Source organism: Scatophagus argus, chromosome 17 (assembly GCF_020382885.2).
Source record: "Scatophagus argus isolate fScaArg1 chromosome 17, fScaArg1.pri, whole genome shotgun sequence".
In the NCBI taxonomy this organism is placed as follows: domain Eukaryota; kingdom Metazoa; phylum Chordata; class Actinopteri; family Scatophagidae; genus Scatophagus; species Scatophagus argus.
The window spans coordinates 1,757,313-1,773,244 of NC_058509.1; the positions used below are offsets into that span (position 1 = coordinate 1,757,313).

At 46.9% G+C, this 15,932-nt stretch overlaps 1 protein-coding gene across 2 annotated transcripts; it reads right to left on the minus strand.

The window, feature by feature from the left end:
- Positions 1–1,452: 1,452 nt before the first annotated feature.
- LOC124074995 (gamma-enolase) lies at positions 1,453–15,649 on the minus strand. Of its 2 annotated transcripts, none has more exons than XM_046418379.1 (13): positions 15,588–15,649; positions 9,164–9,249; positions 8,182–8,277; positions 7,873–7,931; positions 7,095–7,164; positions 6,287–6,420; positions 5,905–5,996; positions 5,681–5,811; positions 5,355–5,552; positions 5,065–5,266; positions 3,616–3,724; positions 3,308–3,366; positions 1,453–2,236 (listed from the first exon to the last, which is right to left on the minus strand). In XM_046418379.1, exons 2-13 carry the CDS (start codon positions 9,246–9,248, stop codon positions 2,167–2,169), a joined length of 1,305 nt encoding a protein of 434 aa, XP_046274335.1. In that variant the 5' UTR covers position 9,249; positions 15,588–15,649; the 3' UTR covers positions 1,453–2,166. The 2 variants fall into 2 exon arrangements, with proteins under 2 accessions (XP_046274335.1, XP_046274336.1); XM_046418380.1 differs by having other exon boundaries at positions 9,164–9,372; positions 15,588–15,642.
- Positions 15,650–15,932: the final 283 nt, after the last annotated feature.

Sequence of the window (15,932 nt, forward strand, 5' to 3'; positions counted from 1 at the left end):
CACACGTCCTTCCATCCGTCCAATTCTTGTGAGGAAATTTCCATATTTGAGGGTAATTAAGAGAGTCCGGAGGCCTCGGGGTCAGAGACATGGGGTAGGTGGTAGATCAGTGAGGAGACAGACGGGAGTTTTATCGTAGCTGTTTGGGGAAGCAGGAGACGCTCTGGTAAGGGGTGAACCCGTGTTACGGTTCAGGAGGAAGTCCTCCTTCCTCCCTGGACACTACAGCTGAGGGGCCAACCACGACAGTATGGAGTCTATGACACAGTCTGCAGTATTGACAAGGACTGGCCCCCGGGGGACGAGATGTTCAGAGACTGACATCTTTCATAACTGGTGTATGGATGAAGTGCCAATGAATGTTGCAACCTAAACCATCGCGGACTGCAGGGCACTTCATCAGAAAACTCTTCTCAGGGACGCCTCGAGGGAACGTCACACTTTAAATTTGGCCCAACTGTCCTCCCGTTGACTGTTTTTAACCAGTGTGGACAGAATTTCTTAGCTAACTGCGACAAGACTTCACACAAATGTCAGGCCAAAGGTCAGCTTCACTGTGGCCTCGTGATGTTCTGACTGAAGGGCAGCATCAGGGCCTGTCAGCTCACATTCCCCCCACGTTCTCCTCCGCTTTGGCCTCCTCAGTGTTTCTGGTTTGTCTTCGTCTGTCTGCCTTGTCTGTTCTGTGTACGTCTAGCTGTGGTTGGTGACCCACTTCTCCTTCCCGCCTCTCCACCTGCACACCTTGAGGTTCGTCTTCTCCGGTCAGCTCCGCTCCAAAACTGCAGTATAAGAAGGCAGCTCAAGCTCGTCACCAGGTTGTTCAGTCGCGCTCAGTGGTAAAACGCTTCAGGTTCAGGTTTTGGTGCCCCAGGTAGACCTCCTTCTTTTCCAGTTCCACGCGCCCCACCCCCCACGCCAACGCCTCTGCACTCTTGGTTTTCAGTCTCTAACAGTTCTTGGACTTTTGGTGAGCTCTGACTTTAGCCTCTTGCAACACTTTGGACGTGTTTGCTTTAAAGCTCGTAAACTCGACAGCTTTGTGTCGGTGAGTGTGTGTGAACTAAATGTTAACCGGCACACTGTGACCATATTTCACCTGTGAAGTCTGCGTTCATGGTCTGTGGGTTTTTAACATATTTCTTTGTCTCACTGAAACGTACCACATGTGATCATCAGTGTGCTGCCTCAGTAGTTTCAGTTTGAAATATTAAAACACTTAATTGCAAAAACTGAACAAAAAACATAAAGAGACACAAATTTTGTGATTGAAACTGTAAATTAACATCTTTTTATTTCACATATTTTCACATTATCTTCAATGACAAGCATTCTGTTCTTTGTTGTTGTTGTTTTTAAATTCTCTTTCATTATTTCGACACAGCTACTCTATGGACGATCAGGAGGTACAGAAGGAACGAAGGGATTCGGGCTTTTTCACGTTCTTCAGGGCTTCAGGGCTTCGAGCATAAAGGACAAATCATCAGAATCACGTCAGGGCGGGATGAAAAAGAGGGAACTGAGAAACGGACACGACGAGGAGGAAGATGAGACAAAAAGGGGGGCGACGGAGGACAGAAGTGGGCGGAGTGCAGGTGCTTCAGGTGTGCAGGTGAGAGTGTGACCGTGTTTGTGTAGTTTTGTTTTTCACTCTGTCCCTGAAACTGTTGTGTGTTTCTTTCTGCATCGCGTCCTCCTTTGGTGTTGGCAGGTTTATTATCTCACCTCTTTCAGCCACGTGCTTCAGTCTACATCATTCAGTTCTATCTCTAACTATTTGATCTCTGAGTTTTTACAACAAGAAACTTTATTTTTGCAGGTCTGTCCTCCGGCTGTACATGAACTATCCCTTTAAAACTACAGTAACAGTGCATGTCTGGCTTATAAATTAGATATTTTTATGATATTCCCCTGCATTTGTGTGAGTTGCATCTGTGTGCATGTGTGCGTGTGTGTGTGCATACAGTATAATCTCCCTACCCTAGAAGTGCATAATTTATTTTATTTTATTTTATTTATTTATTTTTGCTTGGCTCTTTTGCTCGTGTGTTTTTTTAATGAATCTGTGTGATCCTTCATTGTACATGGCTCGCTCCACGTGTGTGTGTGTGTGTGTGTGTGTGTGTGTGTGTGTGTGTGTGTGAGTCATTCGTCTGTCTGTCACTTTCACAGGGCGCTGGGGTTCCTGAAGTTGTGGCCTGCAAAGCGAGCCTGGTCGCCCAACTCCTCCTCAATCCTGCAGAGAAGAAAAGAAGAAGAGCTGCAGAGAAAACACGCCTGTCCTGCCTCGCAGTGCGAAGAGGTAGGAGGACAAACCCAAACACCTTCCTCCTCCTCCTCCTCCTCCTCTTCCAGGTGAACCACACACTGCCACAGTTTGGACATAAACATCTGGACATAAACGTGTTGGTTCCCTGAAGCAGCTGCTCACTGCAGTTTGATCCAACACGAGGAAACACAACATTTGTCAGGGACTATTTTCACTGGCGGATTAATACACATTTGGAACTCTAGTGGGTGTTTGGGGCACCAACCCCACGTCTCCATAGCTGTCTCTGTGCAGGACAATGGGAATAGCTAATTCGTCTGCGTGTCTGCACGTGTTCATGCTTGGCTGCTCTGATTAGCTTTTATCGCTGGTTAAAGCTCCTGTAAGTCTCTCCACCCTCCACCTCTGCTGCGTCTCCTCAGCAGTCCGATGGGATTACAGCGCTGAGCCGGTCCCTCCTCCTCCTCCTCCCCCCATCGCTCCTGCTGCTGCTGACTGGCTCGGACACATGGGGTGACGCCGGCGCTGCTGTCGCCTGTCACGTCAATTAGCTCTGTGGTGCTAAGCGCTAAGACACGGCGGCCACCTGAGGAGCCGCTGCCAGATCGGGAGCCAAAGGAAGATGGGGAGGGTGTTGGCACCGATCTGAGGCAGCAAGTTTCAAGTTGTTGTTATGTGTTTTTTAAACAGGTTTGACTAGTTTTAGTGAGTCTAACTCCTGTAAACACTCAGGATTTTAAGTTTATGGAAAGTCTTAACATGGGTGGAAAAACCAGCCAGCAGGTTGAAGGATGAAAAATATCGAGTGACCACTGGAATCTGTTAAAGAACAGCTAAACTAGCCATGAAGAGTGTTTAGAGAGAGGAAAACAACTTCAGCCTGTCAGGACAGCCTCCATATTGAATTCCAGTGTTTTCTTGTCGCCTCTCTGCTACATTTCTTATTTCTCCATGCAATTACACAAACAAGAATGTTTCACATATCAGGCTAAAAGAGGCCTCTTTTAAACATACGTAAAGCTTCACTGAACTGCTGACCTCATGAGTTGGTTGTACTTGGCCAGCCGCTCAGATCTGCAGGGGGCGCCGGTCTTAATCTGCAACAGAGAGACCGCCAAAATTAGAACCAGAGAGAGAGAAAAGTTGAGGTGCAGTCAGCGATGAATAACCCAAACCACGTGCGAGTGCGATAACCTGAAGGATGAAGAAACTCTTTAAAAGTGCTTTTACTTCAGTAAGATGCATCACTCCTACTTGTGTACTCTGCTGGAGTATTTTCACGATGTGGTAATAGTACTTATGTAAAGGATCTGAAAACTCCCTCCGTCTCAGGTGTGTGTGCGTACCTGTCCAGTGCAGAGTCCCACCACCAGGTCAGCGATGAAGGTGTCCTCCGTCTCTCCTGAGCGATGGCTGACCATCACGCCCCAACCGTTCGCCTGAGCCAGTTTACACCTGAGAGACGAAACACACACGGTTTTATTACTAAATTAAAAAATATTAAAAAACCATGGAGGAAAATCGACCTACTGATGAGCACAGCATAACATTGTGTGCTGAAGCATTTTAAGTGAAGGCCGGGCTCAAACCCTGACAAACCACGCCTGGATTCAGTGATGAAGAGATGTCCCAATACTTTTGTCCATATAGTGTATGAATGTCTTGATTTTGGGGCGGACTGTCCCTCTGACGACTGAAGCTGTGCTCCACGTGCCTGTGTGTCCTCAGTGTGCTGATTACTCAGAGTTAATTAGTCTGGATGTGATTTACTGCAGCTCGTCCGACGCCTGCTAACGACACGAATGATGTGATTTGATTTGAGGTTTTGAAAAAACGCTCGTTGGGTTTCGCGAGCTGAGAAGAAACTATCAGATTAACGACACAGGAAGCTTTTCATGTGACGGGCACAATACATCATCTTTACTGTCACTTTATCTCTCCTCCCCCTCCTCCTCCCCCTCCTCCCCCTCCTCCCCCTCCTCCTGCTATAATTCAGCTGCAACGTCATGACTGACGGCTTCGTAAGCCTGAGTGACGTTTTGTTAAGTCTGAGAGGGATGAAACACATCCATAACTGGGATACGCACACAAATGTGAGGCACAACCACACATCAGTCAGCTGCATCAGTTTGTGTGGCGGACAGCTGATCTTCATACTAAAAACCTCTCATCACTTCCTGTCCTTCGTTTATCTTCTGTGGGTGTCTGCTTGCTGCTGCTCGTCTCTGGCAAAAGGCCAACATGGCTGATGGGTAATGAGTGATGTGACTGACAACATGCTGACTTCCTGTGTGTGTGTGTGTGTGTGTGACCAATAGCAGGGCAGCTGGGTCTCTCTGTCGTCTCAGTCAGGATGGATGACCTTCATTGGCCGAGTTCACCGACCTGCCTAAGGAGGCCATATTGGTCTCCTTCGATGAAGAATGTGTGTGTGTGTGTGTGTGTGTGTGTGTAGCATGTGTTCGCATCGTGTTGGACTGACAGTGATGAGTGATGTTTGTAGATCTGTAAAGCCTGTAGGCCTCCCAATATGGCAGATTTATCACTTTAATAAAGTGCATCCGCCTGTGTTTACGTGCGTTTTCAGACCGCGGTTTGATTTTCCACCAGACATCGAGAGACTTCGAAACGACTTTTGTTTACAGGCTGCTGTGTCGTTTCAATGCCACATGAAATGCCCCTACAGAGACGTGTATTTTCTGAATACTTAACGCACACTTCAAATCTGAAGTATTTTAGATGTTAGAAAACCAAATTGTTGCTGTTTTTGTTGAGTCTGAATCAAAAAATCGTACGCCTGAATGGCCTCAGTCACAGAGCCGATCTGGTTGACTTTGAGCAGCAGGCAGTTGCAGGCTCGTTCCTCAGCAGCTTTTTCTATCCTCTTAGGGTTGGTCACCGTCAGGTCGTCTCCCACAACCTGGATCCCCACCTGGGCCGTGAGACGGGACCAGGCCTCCCAGTCGTCCTGGTCAAAGGGGTCCTCGATGGACACCACTGAGAAGGACGTGAGGAGAGGTGAAAAGTTAATGAAGGATATTTTGTCTGCTGCTGGAGGTCAACAGAAACAACAAATGTGGTCCACCTGGGTAGTTGTTCACGAAGCCCTGGTAGATGTCGGCCAGCTCCTCTGCAGTGATGTGTCTCTCCGGGTCTGGTGGGGATTTGAAGTCCAGGTCGTATTTCCCCTCGCGGTAAAACTCTGAAGCGGCCACGTCCATCCCGACAACCACTTTGTCCGTGAAGCCGGCCTTCTCTATGGCCGTCTGCAGCAGGTCCAGAGCTGAGGAGGTGACAAGAGGACAGAGGGACACGAGACAGGAGACCAAGTACTTAAGATCAGCGATGGGGGGAGCTTGAAGAGGGTTGGAATTTAAAGTAAATAAAAACTCTCGTCCTCCTCTTCCTCACCCTCACTGTTCTCCAGGATGTTGGGAGCAAATCCTCCCTCGTCTCCCACGTTGGTGGCATCCTGTCCATATTTCTCCTGGATCACCCCCTTCAGCGTGTGGTACAGCTCCGATCCTATCCTCAACGCCTCCCTGAGAGACGAGGGAGACGAGGACAAAATCGTCAGAGGGCGGAGACAAAGAAACACATGAGGGCTGAGTGAAGGAAAAGAGATGAGTTCTTACTTGAAAGACTCAGCTCCAACAGGAAGGACCATGAACTCCTGCATGGCCAGTTTGTTACCTGCGTGGGAACCTCCGTTTATCACGTTAAAGGCCTGAGGAGGGGAGGAAACGAGGAGAGGAAGGGAGGGGACAGGAGGAAGCGAGGAGACAAGGAGAGGAAATTAGGAGGAAGAGTTCAGTAGTGTTTTAGTGGCCTAAAAAAGCTCATAAAACATCTTTTTTTGTCAAACTAGCAGCTAATTGAGATCAAAGAACGGTTGTACTTTTACATTTACACGTGATAAACTTGAGTTGTCACATTACTTCCCTGTTTGTCAGACAAAACGGTTTCATGCTTTCACTGAATGGCGTCATGCTGTCGTGTGGTGGGTTTGTGTCTTACAGGAACTGGCAGCACCAGCTCTGTGTTTCCAGCCAGGTCCGCTATGTGGCGGTACAGGGGGACGTCTTTCTCTGCTGCACCCGCCTTACAGATGGCGAGAGACACTCCCAGGATGGCGTTGGCCCCAAACTGAGCTGTTTGACAGGAAGTTGTTATTGTCCAGTTAATGTAACACATGCTTGGCAGCTCACATTTCCTTTACATTCGGTTTCAGTTCAGCTGAGACATTTTTTTGTACCCGTTTGCTTCAGTGATAAGACGACACAATTCTTACTTAGAAAAACATTTTGCAGCCAAAGTTAAGCTTAATTAAAAGTATAAATATTTGGAATGGGATATATGGAAATACTCACGTAAAGTACTTCAAAACTGCTCTGAAGTACAGTACTTGAGTAAATGTACTTCCCCTGCAGGTGATGCATTTAAGTGCTCAGAATGCTGCATTTTGCTCCCGTTCGTCCCTCACATTATGAGCTCAAAGCACTGAGTTTGACTGAATTCCTCCTGTTAGATTCACTGCTGTGTTTGAGCTGATTAAAATAAATGAAGGACGTGTTCATTTGTTAAAGCGCGTTTGTGTTGGTCACATGTCAGCCTGTTTGTCAGAGGAGTCCATTGGCTCGGTCTTGTTCCCGTCTGTTTTTATGCCTCTTGTTGCTGCTTTGGTAAAAACGTTTTTCAAGATGTGCCGTGCGGCTTCACGCCGGGCGGACGCCGGGCTGCTGAGCGGGCAGATTCCCAGCCGGCTGGTGGACTCTGACGACGTGATCATGTTAGATGTTAGTCATCACGGCTTGTTTTGACTCACATTTGTTTTCTGTGCCGTCCATCTCGATCATCATGTTGTCCAGCTGCTCCTGCTCCACCACGCTGATGCCCTGCACACACAGCAAACGCACCGTAAGAAGACAAAATATCGTCTGTGGCACGACTGGAAGCTGTTAAAACCAGAGGGGGGCGCAGTTCTCTAAAGAGGCCTGAGGCTTTTCTTTTCATGCCACTCTGTACTCCATAACTCGTGAAGCCTGAGTAATACAACATCTAATGTGATGGTTTCAATAGTTTCAGGTTGTTAATATTCAGGAGGTTTAACTTCTGTTGGGTGTTCGGTTTTCGGAGTCGTGTGTGTGGTCACTAATCCAGAGCTAAACTTTCAGACGTGTTCCCTGACTTTATAAACCCTGTTGGAAGATCAGTCACTTCATCAAAGGTGGATTCAGTCTAAAGGAGCCTGCAGTGAAACGCATTGATCCATCGCCTCTGATGTGACGTTCAGGAGCTTCCTGTCTGACTGATCAGCAAGATTCATTTCTCAGCAAAACATCTGCCGCAGGAGGAAGTTACCCATAATGCACTGCGCTCTCACACTTACACACTTAGACTTACAAACTCACACAAACACACACACCTCATTCACTTCTCCTCTCGCTCACGTTTTTCTCACGCACACACACTGTCGTCATCTTTCATTCACAGTGTGGGTACGCTGCACACACACACACACACACACACACACACACGCACACACACACACACCATTTTATATTCAAAAAATCATAAAGTGTGTGAACATTTTGGTGACTTACAGAGGCTATGAGGGCGGGACCCAGACTATCGTTGATGTGTCCGACCGCCTTCAGCACCCCTGAAGGAAACACAAATGAAGGTCAGGGAGTCAGGAAAGAAGAAACCGAAGTGTCGCATGAACTGGAAAGTCAGAGGAAGATAACTGAGAGCAAACCCATTTGGAACGGGGCCGCGTAGAAGACTAAACTAAGGCTGCGCTTTAATGTTGTGGAAATTCTCTGATCTTTGTGGTTAACAATCACATATTTCAGCTTTAACCTTGTGGAGAACACAAATATGCCTGCAGACACGGTGGATCTGACGAGTACCTTTGCCCTTGTAGCGGCTCTTGTCTCCATCTCGGAGCTCCAGAGCCTCGTAGATGCCTGTAGACGCTCCGCTGGGCACCGCAGCCCTGAACAGCCCTGAAGGTCAGACACACGGAGAAGGAATGAGGTTTTAGGAAATAATGAACTCTGCTGACTGTTTGTTTGTTTGAATTAAGCTTCGATGGACTCTGATTCTGAGATGCTGATAAAAGAAAGCCCTCAACAGTGGACCTTTAAGTTGAGGCTGTTGCCAAACAAACTGTATTCTGGAACATTTCAGCTCCTGGTCTGGATTATGTGCTGTGGACCACCAGATCGACCTGCAGATGACTTGTTGTAAAGATTTGGTCCTTTTAAAGGACAAATGTATTCAGGAAATATGCATCACGTATACACAGCCTAAAAGCTTAAAGATGCAGAAATCATCATGGCTCATAAAATAAATTTATTTAAATAAAATGACGCCTGGTGCTCGGGGCAGGTGTTCGCTTTGCGCATGATGCAGCCTTGCATGACTTTGAATTGGTTGGTCTCACCTCAACAAACTTTAAGCACGTCTGAGCTGGAGTTTACAAGATGGGATTGGATTGTGACACAACGGCTGGTTAGTTTGTGATTCTGTGCGTTTCATCATCTAATGGAACTTCTTCATTTTCAGTCACCAGAAAGGAAAATTTAAAGTAAAATTTGCTTTTATCTCAGCGGGGTTAAGAAGTCATGCTGATGTCTTTGGCCTACAGGAAGACCACAAGCCCCGGTCCTCCCTGAACTGAGAGCTGACTGATCCGGACAGAGGTCAAATGAAGGTTGTTTGATGTCAGAAGCGATTTATAAGTACAACAGGGATGCTGCTCTGCTGCCAAGCTTTCTTAACACGTTTTGGCAATTTTTTGACATAATGAACCCGAGCAGGCATCAGTGCGGTGAGCACTGTGTTATTTTTGTTCCTCTGATATTTGCAGACAGGCACGACGACGGTCACCTTTCTCTGTGCGAAGGTCCACCTCCACAGTGGGGTTTCCCCGGGAGTCCAAGATCTCCCTGGCAACAATGCTGACGATCGACATCCTGAGAGACACCGAGAGGAAAAGAGGCTGTTAGGATCGCTTTGCCTTGGGCTCTGAATCCTGTAGGAAAAGCTGTTTTATTTTCCACAGGTGTTGTTGGTGGTTGTTTCAGCTTCAGGTTGAACTGAAAAACAGGGAGAAAACATCTCACAGGTGAAAGGCTTATTTTTACATCATCCAAACACACACCAAACCTGCCAGGGGAGACGAGGAACATCATAACTGTACATTTGTGATAATCAAAGCTTCACCGCAGAGGACTGAGTTGAGTCATGTTCACACACACACACACACACACACACACACACTGCAGTTATTTTGTTGTTTCTGGAAGCAGGCTGCAGTAAAAGTGTTCAGCAGCAGACTAAATTATGCGTCTGTTTGCTGTTGCTTTGATCCAGACTGCAAATGGCCGCTCATTCCTGTGTGCCGCAGGTCCCGTTCACACCTGGTGTTAACTCTGAAGGCGCTGAAAGGAGATCCGATCGTTCAGACCGCGTTCGGAGGTGGTCCGAGACGTACGTGGTCTCAGTCTTTCGGCAGTGTGTACCTGAATGCGTCCACGCTGAAGGCCCACCTGCTCAACTCACATCTCCTACATAAGCAGAAGTAGATTCTCGGTGATGGAGTACGTTGTTGTCCAGGTACACGGTTTATGTACTGCTGCCCCAAGTACTCACAAGAGCTCCAAATGTGTGACAGTGGAAGAGAGGTTTGAAACGAGCAGCTGTAGCAGGGAAGCTTTTAGCTGCTGCACGCCCACAAAGGTCTGTCCTTGTTTTTTAACCATCTTATATTGATGTCAGCTACACCCAGCATGCAACAGTATCGCATCCTTCCTGTCTCACAGTCCAACCTGTCTGCTCTCAGTGTGAAGCCTTCTTCCAAGTGTTCTGTCCCAAATTAACTGAAATCTGTTGAATAATAGCAGGTTAATCAAATTTATTCTGATGAGCCTAAGAACTTAGCTGTGGTTTGCACACTTTGACCTGGTGAAGTAAAGGAAAACACACAGATTATACCGACGTTTACAGATGTTGCTTCTTCTGCCCCCAGGAGAAACAGCTCGGAAAATCCTGCAGCAGCACTGACGCAGGAAAGAAGCCCCTCTGGGTGCCGTGCGACACTTCGGAAAACAGCTCGACCACAAGAGCATTCGCCTGAGTAGGTTAGTGCTGTGTTTTTTAAAATCAAAAATCAGAAGCTGCGGTGCTGATTTCATGTCTCCGTCACGCAGTAACGTATGGCCTCCAAGCTGCATTTGTTCTCCAGTGTGTTCAGTTTTGTTCTTAGAAAACAGAATACAAAGCTTGGTGCTGTTATGCTACAGCTTGTGATACTACAGCGACTTCCTGTTGACGCAAACATTTGTTGGAAATCGATTTACACGTTACTGAAATCTTTACTGCAAAAATATATAAAATTTTAAAGGTACAGTCCCATTCACTAGATTCACAACCAGCTTTTCACCAGGAACATCAGGAACATAGGAGGGATTTTACACACAAATTTAGTGTTGGATTCTCACATATCCTGTCCCACAGAGTGACGTGAAGACACACAAAGACATGTCAAATTAACAACATGAAAGGACTCGTTTCTCGTTCAGACGGGAGTCCACATCACAACATTAAAACAACCTTAATTTTGTTTGATGCATTTTCTGTCATGAACAGAGATGAACCCCAAAACACTTGGAGTTCAGTCCTCACTCGTGCTAATCTCGTCAGTGGGTGTTTCCCCTCATCTTCCTCGTTGATATTCCAGACACGCAGAGCTGCAACAAGATGTCAGAAGGCCTTTTATGTCCTCGTCTCCGTACCGTATGAATACTTTATCGATTTTGTGAGGAGCTAAATTTGGCCCACTGCTAGCTTGCAGAAACCTGTCACTGGACAGGCTGTCCTTTCAAGTGCAGCTTCACGGTGGACCTGGTGTGGACTCCTGTGGACACCTGTTCTCTCGCTGTTCGTCTTCAGCGTTCGTCCTTTAACTCACACACTGAGAAGCAGACATCGCACTGTGTGAAGTCAGATGTGTGGGTGAGTTTCATTTGATCGTACGATGATTAAAGGCTTTCTTCTTCCATCCTGAGTTAGACGTGCAGGTAATAATTACACTAATGGTGGCTCAGTTCCACGTGCCGCGAAGCCAAAATGCACATTAGGAAATGTACTGATGCCAAACCAAAATGTCAGATCTGCGAAACCGAGAGGGAAACCGCGTGAAAATCAAAGGACTTGTTGAGAACTGACTGCGTCTGACGCAGCAAGAAATTCCGCTGGGTTTAAGCACATAAGCGACTTGGCGAGGTGACGGTGCAGGTTGAAGTAACTACTTTGTTATGGTGAGGAGAGCTTTGTTGTCATGGTGACGAGAACAAACCCTTGGTCGAAGTTCAGGGCGTGGTTGTGGTTGGGGTTTAAAGAATTGAACTGCAGCCTTGAACCTAACATCCTCACCTCACGTCCTTCTTCCTTTCTGCTTACTCATCTGAAACAGCTGGAAGCTTTTCTTTAGGACAAATGCTGTTATTTTTAACGGCAGTGCGTCTCTCTTGTTATCTTATTTCTGTCTCTGTCCTGGTGTTTATCTGACTTTCATGAATGCAAAGACGTTCAGTTTATGTCAAAGCTGAAGACTCCTCCTTTCGTGTTCCTCTGCGACATAAATACCCCCCGCGCGCTGCTTTTAACCTGCTGTAAAATCACATTACTCTGTTTTATTATGTCCTCTGACTCCTTCGCTCAGCACTCCTCCGTGTGATCCTTCCGAGCGACTCGGGAGTATTTCCATCCATCTTCACAGCAGCCCTTGTTCCTCTCAGTGTTGGTCGATTACGAAGTTGACGACCTGTGAATTTATGCTTATTCAGTTCTTACGCTCATTGTAAGTCACAGGGGGATAAAAGCGTCAGCGAAATGTCTAAATGGTGCTCAGCTTAAGAAGAAGCAGATAAAGAGTCAGACTCACCGCCAACACACAAAAACTTCCACGCACACACAGTGAAGGGGTTTGATGTGTGGGTGATTTTCTCTACTGGCCCATATTCATTTTATGAGTTTTTACGCTCTCTCTCACTCTCTGAAGCTTCACCATGAAGCGCCGCATTTTTCCAAACTCCAAAAGGTGGAGCAGCGGACGCCTGCCAACAGCTTTACATCAGCAATTCTGCAATTTCTGCTTTTGCTTTTGTTCCTGATGCAAACCAGTCACCAGCATGAGCTTTTCCACAATCTATATTTCATTTGTGTCACGTCAACATTCCCGCAACACGCGTCATCACGTTCACATGACCTGTTCGTGAGCTTTGTCACCTGAAGGTGGAGGTCACCTGGGCCCTGAGATGGCCGTTTCATCAAATCAACAAAACGGGTCAGTTTATTCACGGCTGGGACATTTTCAGCCGTCTGTGTGGCGACCAAAGCAGATCATTTGGATGAGACGCTGGGAAAGTCAAGTAAACATTTTGCTGTTAAGCTCCACAGTAAAATAACTGAGGAGAGAGAATATAGTCCAGATTCAGGTTCTGGTTCCTGAGATGAGTGAGTGGCTGCTGGCCGGAGGATTTCAAAACGTTTTTTCACAAAATGTTCTCTGGACTTCCTGGACTTGGTTGGAAACCTCCACTTGACATAACTGTGATGTTTCAGCCACAGTTTGCTTGCTTTAATGACCAAAACATTGAGACAGAAGCAGCGTGGGATCATGGGAGTTGTCGTTCTCACTGCTGAACAACCAAGCAACACGAACAATAGCACACAACAGAGGGCTTCCTAGCTAGTTTTCCGACTTCCTCCTCTGACATCATCTGGTGTTTAACGAGTTCCTCTGGATGTTCAATCGTTCTTCTACAGGCAACCTGATGGGACAAACCTTGAATTTTCTCTGGATTTGAACTCTGTTGGAATCATCTGCGATAATGTTAGTCCACAACTCAACCAAACACGTAACCAGTGTCTTTCTAAGACATTTGAATTGGGTGCTGGGACGCGACCATTTGAACGTCAGCCATGTTTCCGTGACACCAGCCTGGTGTTTCGTGACATTTGTCGCACACACTCATCTCACATCGCAGAAAGACATCCTCATCCTCTCCAATCTGTCACTGAGTTTATCTCACTCTTATCACTCTCTTCCTCCATCTCTGTCCGCTGCTGTTTGTGCACGTTGCTGCGAGTTACGTAAGCTCTACAGCAGCAGCAGCAGCAGAGAGGGAGGACACCCATGAACGCACCACACCACACCTACCAGAGACTGCAGTGCTCAGCAGAAAAGATACCAGCACTGGGGGGAAAAAAAGAAACACGAGTGGGCGAGTCGGGGAGGGAGTGAATGAGAGAGAGAGAGGGAGAGGGATGAAGGATTGCAAGGAGAGGACAGGGAGGATCGCATCTGCTGTAAAGGCAAGGAAGAGGAAAAAGATAAAGGCTTGGAGGATGGAGGGAAGGAGAGGAAAGACAGCAAAGAGGAGACATGAGAGGGAGCAAAGAGTCAAGGTCCTGATGCAGGAAAGCCAATCAGAAGGGCTCATTGCAACGTTTGGGTGCAGAACTCAGCACCGTCGTGGCTGAAATCACCCACAACTAAACCCAGAATGAACCTGTTTATCTCCGTGACAGCTGAAGAACCTCCACCGGCTGATGATGGCCATGAGATGAAGCTCTCAGTTTCTGTATGAACTTGCAGCTTCAGTTTCTGCTCGCCATTTTTTTGGTGCACACAAGCTCTGAATGGTATTTTAAGCCTCGTGATTTCCTTCCAGAAATGCACGCTGAGAGTCATAGTTCACTTCTCACATTTCTGTGTACACCTGCCTGCCCCTTTCACACCTACATGTGGAAAAACAAGCAACATGTTTTCTGCCAAAGCTGTTTAACTTCAACAAAAATGAACTGAAACAACCATTTATCTGTGATCATCAACAGTTTCACGAGAAGAGATCAGTCTGGGGATTTTAAGACTGCTGACAGCTGAAAACTGGGAAATATTTCATACCCAATCCTGACACAGGAAACAAGGAAGGAGAAAGAGAAAATACCGACTGGATTTAAATGGCTGGATTTAAATAGAAATATATGCAAAGAGAGAGAGAGAGAGAATAGCCAGGAGGAAGGAGAGAGGAAGAGGGAGGGAGGGAGTGATGGAGGACGAAACGGAGAGTGAGTGGAAACGAGGCAGGATGAGGGAGACACGGAGGAGGAGAAGGAGGAGGAGGAGCAAGCAAGATAAATAATTAAATGACCCTATTTGGCTGGAGAAGAGAGGAAAAAAGGAGGGATGAGGAGAGGCGAGAAGGAGAGAGGGAACAGAAGGCTGATCATCACACGTATGGCCAACACACACACATACACACAGCAACACACACACACACACAGGAAGTGGAGAGGTCTCACACATGCTAATAATGTGGTTGCACACATAATGTACACACATATAGCTTCAACTCATAACACACACACACACACACACACATTGAAAACAGTGCCACAGATGCAGACAGCAAACACACACTCATTAATACACACTTTTGCCATCAACTTTCTCATAACAACCAATTGAAACTGACTCAGTGTTCCTGCTGCCAGAACACACACAATCTCACAAATACACACATCCCCAGGCCTCACATGTTAAAAGCAACCGTCTCACACACACACACACACACACTCACACGCACACAAACACTCCTGTGCCAAGCATATCAAAACACATCAACCACTAACACACTTGATATATCAAGGACTCAACCATAATTTACTGCCTGATCCCGTCACACACACACACACACACACACACACACACAATATTACTGCAACCAAAACACAAATAAACAAACAAACACAAACTAATACACATACTTAACAGCCATTTTCTAAAAACGTCCAAGAGAAAAATACATGCATCAAAATCAAAGAAACACACACACACACACACACACACACACACTCTCGACCGCAGGGTCTGCTCGTGTACACATATGAGGTTTCTGCTGCCAAATCTCTTTCTCTCTCTCACACACACACACACACACACACATTTGACAGCTATATCACACTCACACGGCAACACCTAAAACTCGCACACACACACATATACTGCAAATGCACACACACACGCGCACACACAGTAACACCTACAGCTGAAGCCTTCCTGTCTCACACACTCGCACAAGCAGCATCACTCTGCATCCTTCCTGCGCTAAGCAGCAGCCAATCAACATGAGACCACACAGGAAAAAATGAAAGGGATGTAAAAAAAACCAAACCAAAAAAAAATAAATAAACACAAAACCACTTGAGTGGACGAAAAGAGGAAGAGAGGATTTCCTGCCTTTACCTGCCGTCTGTGTGAGCGCTCTGCCTTTCACGGCGACCGAGAAAATACTGGAGAGGCAGAGAGAGAGAGGGAGGGAGGGAGGGAGAGGAAAACAGGAGGGGAGGAGGGGGGTGAGATGTGTGACAGAGGGGGGAGGGGAGATGACTCAGAGGGAGATGGAGAGAGGAAGAGGAGGAGAAGAGGAGGGTTAATTAAAAAGGAGGAGATGGACGAAGGGGTGGGATGAAGGGATAAGGACGGGGTGCAGAGGCTCGTCGCCCGACAGAGGTGGTAAAAATAGACGAAGGGAGGACGGGCTGTCTCTGCCTCTCTTCCTCTCTTTCTCCTTATCCGAGTGTCTCCCCG

Coding starts and splice junctions, on each gene's coding strand:
- LOC124074995 (XM_046418379.1), bottom strand. CDS start 9,248: ATGTCGATCGTCAGCATTGTTGCCAGGGAGATCTTGGACTCCCGGGGA. Junction 7,932..8,181: donor GAGCCGCTACAAGGGCAAAG/GTACTCGTCAGA, acceptor TGTTTCCTTCAG/GGGTGCTGAAGGCGGTCGGA. Junction 3,725..5,064: donor GTGACTGAGGCCATTCAGGC/GTACGATTTTTT, acceptor TTCGTCTCTCAG/GTGTAAACTGGCTCAGGCGA.